We start from the raw sequence: 12,004 nt of genomic DNA, 5'->3' as shown, positions 1-12,004 counted from the left end.
AAACAACAGTAGTAAGAGCAGAGACTTAAACTCATTTGTCAATCAGTTCCCGACCCCTAGTACCCTTAGGCACAATTCAGTTCACTAAATATTAGATGAGACTAGTCATAAAAGGTAGTTATTAGGGGAGGGGGAAATTAGAGGTTTGAGATTAAGAGATACACGTGCTAATCATGCTAATTTGCCTCAGTTGTGTGCGACTCCTTGCACCCCTATGGCCCGTGGCCCACCAGGCTCCTCTGTCCATAGGATTCTCCAGGCAAGAATACTAAAGTGGGTTACCATTTCCTTCTCCAGGGCATTTTCCTGACCCAGGGATCGAACCTGCATCTCTTATATCTCCTGCATCGGCAAGCGAGTTCTTTACCTATAGTGCTACTGTATATAAAATAAATAGTCAACAAGGACCTACCGTCCGGTGCAGGGAACTATATTCAATATCTTATAATAACCCATAATGGAAAAGAATATGAAATAAAGAGTATAACTGAGTCAACCTTGCTATACACCTGAAACTAATACAACATTTTAAATTACTATATTTCAATTTTTTTAAAAAGTAGTCATTATTATTCTGAAATTGGAAGTGAGGGGAAAGGAGTTGACAGGTTAGGAGACAGCTACACCCTGAGTAAAAATATAGAGGACAGGACTGCAAATCTAAGCAGATATGTGTTTGGAAGTTTTTGCTCAACAAGGTATGGCTGTGGATAGAGTAATATATTTTCCCAATCTACTATAGGATTTGTTTATGTCCAGCCAAAGTCACTGAGGCTGTCCTGTCATTACTTCTTTGCTTTTAGTTAACAAAAAGTCTCTTTAAAAAAATTATACATGTATACCATTTATTTGCTTCTATATAATGTTACTAATGCTGGCTAACAATTTTTGTTTTTATATTTGCAAGGCCCAGGCACCTTTAAGCACTGTACGTATGTGACCTCCTTTATCCCTCTCAGCAATCCTATAAGGATAGTAGTGTAATTATCCCATTTTACAGATGAGAAGACTGAAGCACAGAGACAAACAAGATGCCCAAGGTCACATAGAGCAAACCCAGGCAGTTTGACTGTGGAGCCCATACCCTTAAGCACTGAGCAATATGGCCTTTCAAGACCTCATCCGTCCGTCCTAAAGAAATATGAGTGGTTTGTTTTGTTTTTTTTTTGGTCAAAGGCAGACAAAGCTGTTCATCAGCTAGTCAGACAAAGCAGGTCAGAATACCCTGGGAAATGTCCTGGGAAATGTCCTGGGAGAAACTGTCCTGTCAAGGAACAAACCTGGAAGGAATTTTCCTCTTAAGGAAAGGAATACTTGATTTAATTAATCAAGTAAATCAACTATTCCAAAAATCATTACCTTTCCCCCCCTTCACATTGGCAATCCCTTCCAATTTACGGTTACTTAAAAGTTAATATCCTATTTACCCCATTTTTCAGGTAATTTAATAAATATTCTGGTCTCAACCCTGATGACCTTATAGAAAATCCACCTGTGCTCCTTAGGTTGCCTGACATGGTGGCAGGATATTCAGTTTTGCATCGATAAACTTTGATTTGCCTTATGTAATATCTGATATATGACTTCTTAGAATGTTTATGTTTAATGCTTTGCTTACAACCCCAAACATTGGTTATAAATTTCAGCCCTATCTTTTCTTTTCCTATTCAGTTTTTTCCAGTGATTTGCTCTAGCTCCTTTTCATTTTTTCCCAATATATTTTTAGATTATATTGACTATCAAGAAATCCTTATTTGGAGTCAATTTCAAATCTAATGAATTCTTCAGTTCAGTCGCTCAGTTGTGTCCAACTCTTTGTGACCCCATGAACCGCAGCACGCCAGGCCTCCCTGTGCATCACCAACTTCGGAGTTCACCCAAACCCAAGTCCAATTAATTCATTTCCTTAAAATTTACACGAAGGAAAATTATGGAAAAGAAGTAAAGTTTTTTTGAGTTATCTTTATCAGTATGCTTACAGATCACTTTCTTAAGCACAGGGGTAATGATTATTCTAAAATTAGATTTGTTTTGCATCGCGACAGTGGTGTGGTCTGCAGGTGTGTAGAAGTGTAGCGAGTTGGTAAAAACTACTGACTCTGGAGCCAGACTGCCTAGGTGTACATCCTTTACTCTGTGTACTAGCTGTGTGACCTCGGGCAAAGTACTTAACCTCTCTGGGCCTCAATTTTGTTTGATGTAAAATGGAGATAATGATATCTTTAAAGTTGTTTCAAAGATTATGCGTTACTTGATTAACATAGGTAAAGTATTTAAAACCGTGTCTGGAACTTGGAAAGCTCTGTGTTAATGCTGGCTTTTTGTGTTCTTGATTCTGCTTTAAATTAGGAAAAAGTAGCTTTCCTTGTCACTAAGTGTTATAAAAATGCTTTCTTAAAAATTATTATTTTCATTCATCTTAACATATCCACAATTTTAATTCAGTATGATCTGTTTATTTCTTTCTGTATATCATTTATTGGTTGTTAAAACTCATGATTAATTTATACCCAAATCCTAAGTTTCTTCGTACCTCTCATATAATGTGTTAATCAGATGACGCTGAAAAACAATCTACATAAATATGTCGTCAATATTTATTTTGTTTTTAAGAGTCCAGTCACTCAGTGTTTTCCTCAGGTTAGAGTATTTTAAAATTCCTATTTCATTTTAAGGAGCTTATTTTATTTATGTGTAAATATACAAAAGGCAAACATACCCAGTGTTGTATAAGTACATTCAGGTGTTTAACACAGCCACTCCACCCGCCTCTAACATGTGCGTAATGCCCTCTGCTGGAAAAAGTATTTTTGAAAAATAAAATTATTAAATTTTTCCCCTTTTTTTTTTTTGTAATTTAAACTGTACCTTTGATTCTATTATTATTCTATTGAGAGTAAATAAATTTACAGTACAAGATTTTTCAAATCCTTTTCAGTGAAAACTAAGATGCGGAGAGTTATGTTTTTTGTTTGTTTATTTTTTTGTTTTTCTTTTTGTTTGTTTTTCCTTGCTCTTTTCGGATAGATTGGAAAATATGTTCATAAGCCTTTAACACTTTTGGTATGGATAGGTAGAAGTGTTCTCATGTGCCTTTTATTTTGCTGAGGGCAGTTTGTGGCATTTTGTTTGATTTGAACAGCAGCTGTGTGAAGCAAAAAGAGCAAGTATGATTATAATTTGCCAGTGAGAAAACAGAGGCTCAGAGATGTTAAGTGACCAACCCAAAGTCATTCAGTTTGTTGGGGGCAGATTTGGGACTAGAATTCAAGTCTTAGAACATATTTAATTCTGTGATGCTGATTATTTCTGCAACTCTTATCATATCCTGTGTGTCTCAGAGCCTAAAAAACTTTACATCCTGTTATTGATTAGGTACATTTTAAAATTCAGTAATGGGAAGCAAGCAACTTTTTGAACCTTGAGAGGCAAAATAATAAATGATATCCAGTGCTTTGTACAATAGAGACACCTAATATTTGTTGATTTGCCACATTGAAAGAATATTTTATCTTATGTATTGCCTTATATTTGGTTATCTCTATCCATGCTATATTCTGAGACAGTTTCACAAATTTGTGCCAACTTGGAACATTCCAAAACTGATCTTGATTTCTACTGGGGTACTCTGTTAACTTACTAGTCTGGCATAATAGGGACTATTGTTAAATACTACTTTTCTTTTGGTGAATGGTAAATTTAACCTTTTAAAAAGTGCCTTTTTATTTCATCATTTTATAATATAACATTGCTATTGAGAACATGAATTGTGTCCTTTATATTTCTCAGTGCTGTGCTGACTTTTAAATTTACCAAACAAAAATGAATTTACTAGTTTAGGGTGATTATATGTATGTTATGAGTTTCCCCGGTGTTTCAAGATGATAAAGAGTCCTCCTGAAATGCAGGAGACCTGAGTTCAATTCCTGGGTTGGGAAGGTCCCGCGGAGGAGGGCACAGCAACCCACTCCAGTGTGCTTGCCTGGAGAATTCCATGGGCCGAGAAGCCTAATCGAGTTGGATACGACTGAATGACTTTCGCTTTCATTTTTCATATGTACATTATACTAACTCAGATATCACAAGCTATTTGTTATAATTGCCACCTTTCATTTATTTTATGAGTCTAATAGTTTTCTGACATAAAAGTCTCCCATAGCATTTAAAAGTATCACTGTCACTACTATTCAGCCATGGTTGTAAGGCCCTCCCTTCCCTGCATCACTTCTCCTCCAGAAATTAATTTAGTTCTTTTAATCTGTTTTTCTTTAGTTTAAAATTATATTGTTCCCCGATTTTGTAAACTCACTAACATTAATTTCAACATCTTTTACATTAAACGCATTTACATTTCAATTATTGATACATTAAGTACATGTTAGGAGAAGGCAATGGCAACCCACTCCAGTACTCTTGCCTGGCAAATCCCATGGACGGAGGAGCCAGGTAGGCTGCAGTCCATAGGGTCGATAGGAGTCGGACATGACTGAGCGACTTCACTTTCACTTTTCACTTTCATGCGTTGGAGAAGGACATGGCAACCCACTCCAGTGTTCTTGCCTGGAGAATCTCAGGGACGGGGGAGCCTGGTGGGCTGCCGTCTATGGGGTCGCGCAGAGTCGGACACGACTGAAGTGACTCAGCAGCAGCAGCTGCAGCAAGACATCCCCAGTGGCTCAGTGGTAAAGAATTCGCCTGAAATGCCGGAGACACAGAAGATGTGGGTTTAATCCCTCTGTTGGGAAGATCCCCTGGAGAAGGAAATGGCAACCCACTCCAGTGTGGGGATCACAAAGAGTTGGACACAACTGAATGACTAAGCACACACTAAGAACATGTTAAAACTTTGTGTGTGAAGCCTTTATGCTAATTCAGAACAACTGCCTTATGAGAAGTCTCTTGGAATGTCCATGAGTTTCTGTCGATGACAGGCCTGGCTTCAGACATTTACTTGTATTGGAATTATTATGCTAGATATTTCTTATCAGATAATCCTGAAGAAGAGGAGCATTCAGTCCTCAGTTAGGCATTATGAGATATGGAGTAAGATAACAGAATCTACCCATGGCCAAAAGGGTCATAAGAAATTACAGTTTTGGGGCCAGCATTCAGTTCTCCTTATATTGACCTGAAATCTCCCCCTTTAACAGTGAACCCATGGTTTTAGTTTTATTTGCCGTAGACATTCAGAGCAAACTGAACCCTTTTTCCATATGGTGGCTATTTTCCTTTTCTTTAGGTTTTCTTTTCTACTTCCTATACTCTTACGTGCTTTAATGTACTTTTCTCCTCACTCTTAAAATTTTTGAGCTGTTATGTGCATAAATTAAATCTTTCAATTCTTACCCCAATCATATGAGATAGTATTATTCTGTCCATTTGACTGAGACTCAGAAAGATGAAGCTTTCTGAGATGTCAAGAAAGATGTCAACTGAGACTATTAGTGGGTTGTGTCAGGCTCTAAGCCACCACACCTCTCCCACCATGTTTTATGCGGCCCATTTCTAGGCTCCTTGCTTAGAGGACTCTGGTTACATTCCTGTTTGTATTGTTGCTATTGTTGTTTAGTCTCTAAGTTGTGTCTACTCTTTGTTACCGCCTGGACTGAAGCTGGCCAGGCTCCTCTGACCATGGGATTTCCCAGGTAAGAATGGGTGGGTTGCTATGTCCTTCTCTAGGGGATCTTCCCAATCCAGGGATCAAATCCTCATCTCCAGCATTGGCAGACAAATTCTTTACCCCTGAGCCACCAGGGAAGCCCTCCCATTTGTATACATCTCTTTCATCAGACAGAACAGACAAAATGAACTCAATGCTACAGATTTACAATGGCCTGTAGTTGAATTGCTTGGGCATGTGCTACCAGCCTGCATACTTGTGCAATGCAAGAGTGAATTACCGATTGTTTTCACTCTGGCTTACCTTGAATAGTAGTTAAGTTGGGTCTTACCATTGTACGTGTGTGTGTGTCTTGTGAGTTTGTAAATGTATATCTGTGTATACATGGGTTTCCCTGGTGGTTCAGATGGTAGAGAACCTACCTGTAATGCAGAAGACCTAGATTTGATCCCTGGGTCAGAAAGTTCCCCTGGAGAAGGGAATGGCAACACACTCCAATATTGTTGCCTGGAAAATCCCATGGACAGAGGAGCCTGGCGGCCTACAGTCCGTGGGGTCGCAAAGAGTCAGACATGACTGAGCGTCTTTACTTACTTACCTTCAACCTACATTTAACACTTTGATATTTATGGTGTTCTGTGTAGTCCGATTATATTCCTGAAACTTTTCATTTGAAATTTCTTGGTCTGTGTCTTGGTCAGTATAATTAGAAATCCATACATTTCTTTTTTTTAGAGCATTCTATTATCCTTGAGTTATATTTCTTTTTAAGGCTTCCCTCTATGAGATTTTGCCTATCTTCCCTCTGTGCCTTCTGTCCAAACCTCCTGGGTCTTGAGTTGAATTGAGGTTCATTTTCCATCCCTCTTTCAGTTATTATGACAAATGTTGGTTCCCTGTTCCTGAGAACAGCTAAGAACTTTGAAATGTAGCCAGATAAAGGCACCATTAGCATTTCCAACTTACTAGCAATTTTTATTCACACCAATTTTGCACTAGCATAACCAGAAAATAGAAGTCACTTCGCTCTTCTGCATGGTCGTACATGTTCAGTTGTGTCCGACTCTTTTCGACCCATTGGAATATACCCCACCAGGCTCCTCTGTCCATGGGATTTTTCAGACAGGAATACTGGAGTGGGTTGGCATTTCCTCCTCCAGGGGATCTTTCAGACCCAGGGGTCAAACCCACATCTCCTGTGTCTCTTATGTTGCAGGCAGATTCTTTACTGCTGAGCCTTCAGGGAAGCCAGAAGTCTTTTTAGACTGTCAATAATTGACTGTTTCTGCAGGTTAATTAATCTCTATGGTCTTCATCTTCCTCATCTATAAAAATCTGTTGGACTGTGACCCCTGAGGTTGTGTAAGTTCTAATATCTATGGTTTTAAAGTATACCAGATTACCTGTAGAAATTTTAATTTAACATTTAAAATTAAATCAAGAGCAATGACTCAACTTTACCCCTCTGAGGTTTACCCAGGACTGATATTATATGTACTTGAACAGTCATCTTAGTAATCCAAATGTGGAAGGATTTCTTTACTGTAAGACTTCTAAATAATCATTGCCTCAGATGCCCCATTCTTGGGGTGGAAGAGGCATTGGGAGCACCACCCAGTTACTGGCCCACAGGTACCGCCACAGCTCCTGCACAGCAGCTTCCCTAACAAGAGGGAGCGGCCCTGGTGGAAACAGAGGCACCCTGAAGGACGCGCTTGCTCTTTATCTTCACAGGTTGCCATCCCTCATGCTGGCAGATGCTTCACCTGAATCGTGGTCTTGCTAAAGCTTCTGTTTGTTTATTTTTCGGCTGTCCTGGGTGTTCATTGCTGCAGGCGGGCTTTCTTGAGTGGTGGCGAGCAGGGGCTATGTTCTAGTTGTGGTGCACAGGTTTCTCATTGCAGTGGCTTCTCTTGTTTTGAAGCATGGGCCCTAGAGCACTTGGGGTTCAGTAGTCAAAGCTCACGGGCTTAGTTGTCCCATGGCATGTGGGATCTTCCCGAAGCGAAGTGAAAGTAGCTCAGTCGCGTCCAACTCTGTGACCCCGCAGACTCTACAGTCTGTGGAATTCTCCAGGCCAGAATACTGGAGTGGGTAGCCTTTCCCTTCTGTAGTGGATCTTCCCAACCCAGAGATCAAACCCAGGTCTCCCACATTGCAGGTGGATTCTTTACCAGCTGAACCACAAGGGAAGCTCAAGAATACTGGAGTGGAATACTGGAGTGGTTAGCCTGTCCCTTCTCTAGCAGATCTTCCTGACCAGGGATCAAACTCAACTCTACTGCATTGGAAGGCAGATTCTTAAATGTGATTACTTTTGATGAATTTTATCTGTGGATCATAGTACATATGTATTCTTAACACTCTAATATTTTAATGAAGCCCTTTTACAGCCTAGTTTCTATATTCATGATACTACAGGGTTTATAGTATCAGTAATTCACATAGCCAGGAATCATTCCAAAGTTAAAAGTAAATTATTTCATTTCAGATATCAGTTTAAACTAGAAAAAAAAGTGACGTCTCCTGTATTTGGGATTACAGAGCCATTTCCTCAAGTGTCCATCTCCTAAAGTTCTTTGTGTGGCCTTTCCTCTAGTAATTATCTCCTTTGTTTCCAGGTGAATGAAATTTACCACGATGAGTCCCTGGGAGTGCATATAAATGTGGTCCTGGTGCGCATGATAATGCTGGGTTATACAAAGGTAAAGTGTCTTACTGTATGTGAGCTGTGAGCATCAAAGAGTGGGTGAGCAAACAGATTAGTCTACTGAGGCTATAGTGGATACGTCTCATGTAGACCCCAGTTGCTCTGAATTGAGAAGAGAAAACTGCCCCAATGAATGGAGATCTCTAACTTAGAGTAGATAATGAGTGATTTTTGTGCTGGTGTCATCTGATGTGTTTACCTCTGTCTAATGGAGTTGAAGATAATTATCCTGATTTTAGGTATGACAACATAATGGAAAAAGAGGATTTCCTTAATTGTGAAGGACAGGGAAGTCTGGTGTGCTATAGTTTGTGGGGTCGCAATGAGTCAGACACAACTTTTCAACTGAACAACCACCACCAGCGTTAAATTTATCATTGATTTTTTAAATCCAAAACACGTATGTTGAGTGCCTGCTCTGTGTCAGATGCTTTCTAGGAGCTTCAAATATATGTGTGTGTGTCAGGCTGTGAAAGTCAGTCATGTCCAACTCCTTGTGACCCCATGGACTATACAGTCCATGGAATTCTCCAGGCCAGAAAACTGGAGTGGGTAGCCGTTCCCTTCTCCAGGGGATCTTCCCAAGCCAGGGATCGAACCCAGGTGTCCTACATTACAGGCGGATTAACAAAATAATAGAGAGCCTTACTCTCTCATGATTTCTTAAAAGGAATGTTTCACATCTTTCCAATTAATAAAAACGAAGCATACAGTGAATTTTTTTTAAAGGGCATTAATCTTATAATCTTGAAAATGAAGTGTTGGGTCAGAATACATACAATAGGCATTTTTATGTAGTGTAACTTTAGCTGGCTTTAAAATGGCACTAGTTGGATACCTGTCCTTGGAAATAATGGAATGGACGAAATAGTCTCTCCCTTTGAAGAGAAAACATAGGGGAAGAGACTAACTTGGCAGCTTTCTTGATGTTTAAAATTAAATGTCCCCCTCCCACAGTTAATCCTCCTGATTATGGAACACTGATGAAATATGCATTTAGCAAGAACGGGGGAAAAGTCCATGTGTTTGCATTGTATTATATATGAAAACTTACCATTTCTGGTGAATGGGTGTCATTGATCTTTAGTTCCCCCACAAACCTGACCTACTTTGTGTCTCCAGCACTGAAGGCAAGTCAACTCCAGCTGGAGATGTCAAGAGCCTTCAGTTGGTTGTGAAATCATTTATTTGGAGAAGTATGTGATCAACATATAACAAACCAAACTTTTTTATTAAGAATGTAAACACTGGTAAAACCACCTGCTGAAATGTAACAAAACTCTCAGCCAGTCAGCCAAATAAGAACTAATTTGAGGTTCCAAATTTAGTTTCTTGTTCCTTCAGAACTTGCTTTGAACTTTTATCTCCTGATGATATGGACTGGAAGAAACACAAGCTGGAATCAAGATTGCTGGGAGAAATATCAATAACCTCAGATATGCAGATGACACCACCCTTATGGCAGAAAGTGAAGAGGAACTAAAAAGCCTCTTGATGAAAGTGAAAGAGGAGAGTTAAAAAGTTGACTTAAAGCTCAACATTCAGAAAATGAAGATCATGGCATCCGGTCCCATCACTCCATGGGAAATAAATGGAGAAACAGTGGAAACAGTGTCAGACTTTATTTTGGGGGGCTCCAAAATCACTGCAGATGGTGATTGCAGCCATGAAATTAAAAGACTCTTACTCCTTGGGAGAAAAGTTATGACCAACCTAGATAGCATATTCAAAAGCAGAGACATTACTTTGCCGACTAAGGTCCATCTAGTCAAGGCTATGGTTTTTCCTGTGGTCATGTATGGATGTGAGAGTAATTGATGCTTTTGAACTGTGGTGTTGGAGAAGACTCTTGAGAGTCCCTTGGACTGCAAGGAGATCCAACCAGTCCATTCTGAAGGATATCAACCCTGGGATTTCTTTGGAAGGAATGATGCTAAAGCTGAAACTCCAGACTTTGGTCACCTCATGCGAAGAGTTGACTCATTGGAAAAGACTTTGATGCTGGGAGGGATTGGGGGCAGAAGAAGAAGGGGACGACCGAGGATGAGATGGCTGGATGGCATCACTGACTCGATGGACGTGAGTCTGAGTGAACTCCGGGAGTTGGTGATGGACAGGGAGGCCTGGAGTGCTGTGATTCATGGGGTTGCAAAGAGTCAGACACGACTGAGCGACTGAACTGAACTGAACTGACGATAATGTGATAGTAACTGCATTCCCCAATGGCTCAAGTGATAAAGAATCCGCCTGCAATGCAGGAGATGCAGGAGACATGGGCTTAACCCTGGGTCGGGAAGATGCTCTAGAGAAGGAAATGGCAATGCACTCCAGTATTCTTGTCTGGAGAATCCCATGGACAGAGGAGCCTGCTGGGCTACAGTCCACAGGGTTGCAGAAAGTTGGACATGACTGAGCACGCATGCACAGATGCACAGCAGGGTTCTCAGGAATGCCACTCCATTTCTTGAAACAGCAGGATATGAGTGCCCCATCTCTTCATTGCTGTGAGGTTAAAATAAAGGATAGTTATTTTTTTCAGTGTTAGGTTTATATAATTTGACGGCTCCTCAAATTATATAAACCAGCTTTGATGAAGTTTGAAGCAAAAAAAAAAAAAGAAAAAGAAAGAAACTGAAGATCTTTGGCTTCAACATTTCTAGAGAAAAAGTCCCAAATATTTGATAGATTAAGATAGATTCTTCTGTTATTGTTCTTAATATTTATCAAGATTTTTTTACACAGTTGATTAATACTGAGTTGCTTCACAGTAGCAAAAAAATTCATCATCCCGTATTTCAGTTAATGGTGTCAGCCACCTTTCACACAGATAATGTTGATTATCATAAAGGTATCCATCCCTTAGGTGCATTTAGAGTTTCTAAATGAGATTAGTTATCTAAACAAGCCCCCAATAATATTATTGTACATTATTTAATTACTGTAATCTCATGTTAATTTCAGAAAGTTATCCAATGAAGCCTTTGGGAAAATATTAATATTATGTATGTCTTTAACATATTGTTTTCTTCTAGTCCATCAGCCTCATAGAAAGGGGAAATCCATCCAGGAGCCTGGAGAATGTGTGTCGCTGGGCTTGCCAACAACAAAAATCTGATCCCAATCACTCTGAACACCATGATCACGCAATTTTCTTAACCAGGCAAGACTTCGGACCTGCTGGAATGCAAGGTATTTCCATTACTATGTAGCAGAAAAATTTAAGGGCATGACTTTTCAAAATTATAACTGAATCACTTTGCTGTACACTTGGAACTAACACAACAGTATATATCAACTGTTCTACAACATAAAATAAAAATTGTTTAAATCTTAAAAAAAAGAGCAATCCTGAATCAGGGAGTCTGTTCACAAGTTCGCGTTTCCACCATCACTTTCATCTTTGCCTCGGCCAAGCATACGTTTGCTTTCTGTTGTGTTCAGTGACTTCTGTGGAATTCATAATGTTAAATGCCACCTAAATACCATGACATATTATTCTCTCCTTTGCAATAATAGGTGTACATTTGGGGTACAGAGGGGCTGCTATTAAATGCAGTGCGATTTCCACTGAGTGTTTGGAAGGGGAAAGAAGGTGCTATGGGAAACGTCTGTTGCCGAAGAACTTTCTTCCAAAGTCAGCTTTCGTCTATCTATCTAATAAACTCTGATGTAGA

The 12,004-nt window shown here is 39.6% G+C and overlaps 1 protein-coding gene across 2 annotated transcripts in view; it reads left to right on the top strand.

Annotated features, from left to right (window-relative positions):
• Positions 1-12,004, top strand: part of ADAMTS3 (ADAM metallopeptidase with thrombospondin type 1 motif 3) — a 293,355-nt gene that overhangs the window by 243,695 nt on the left and 37,656 nt on the right. For both annotated transcript variants that reach the window (XM_069594325.1, XM_069594324.1), the window contains exons 6-7: positions 8,242-8,325; positions 11,363-11,519. In XM_069594325.1, coding sequence (XP_069450426.1) covers positions 8,242-8,325; positions 11,363-11,519 — 241 coding nt within the window. The remainder of the gene's footprint in view (positions 1-8,241; positions 8,326-11,362; positions 11,520-12,004) is intronic.

This window comes from Ovis canadensis, chromosome 6, assembly GCF_042477335.2.
Source record: "Ovis canadensis isolate MfBH-ARS-UI-01 breed Bighorn chromosome 6, ARS-UI_OviCan_v2, whole genome shotgun sequence".
Classification (NCBI taxonomy): domain Eukaryota; kingdom Metazoa; phylum Chordata; class Mammalia; order Artiodactyla; family Bovidae; genus Ovis; species Ovis canadensis.
Note: the sequence above shows the minus strand (reverse complement) of the source record. Positions and strands in the feature narration are given on the sequence as shown.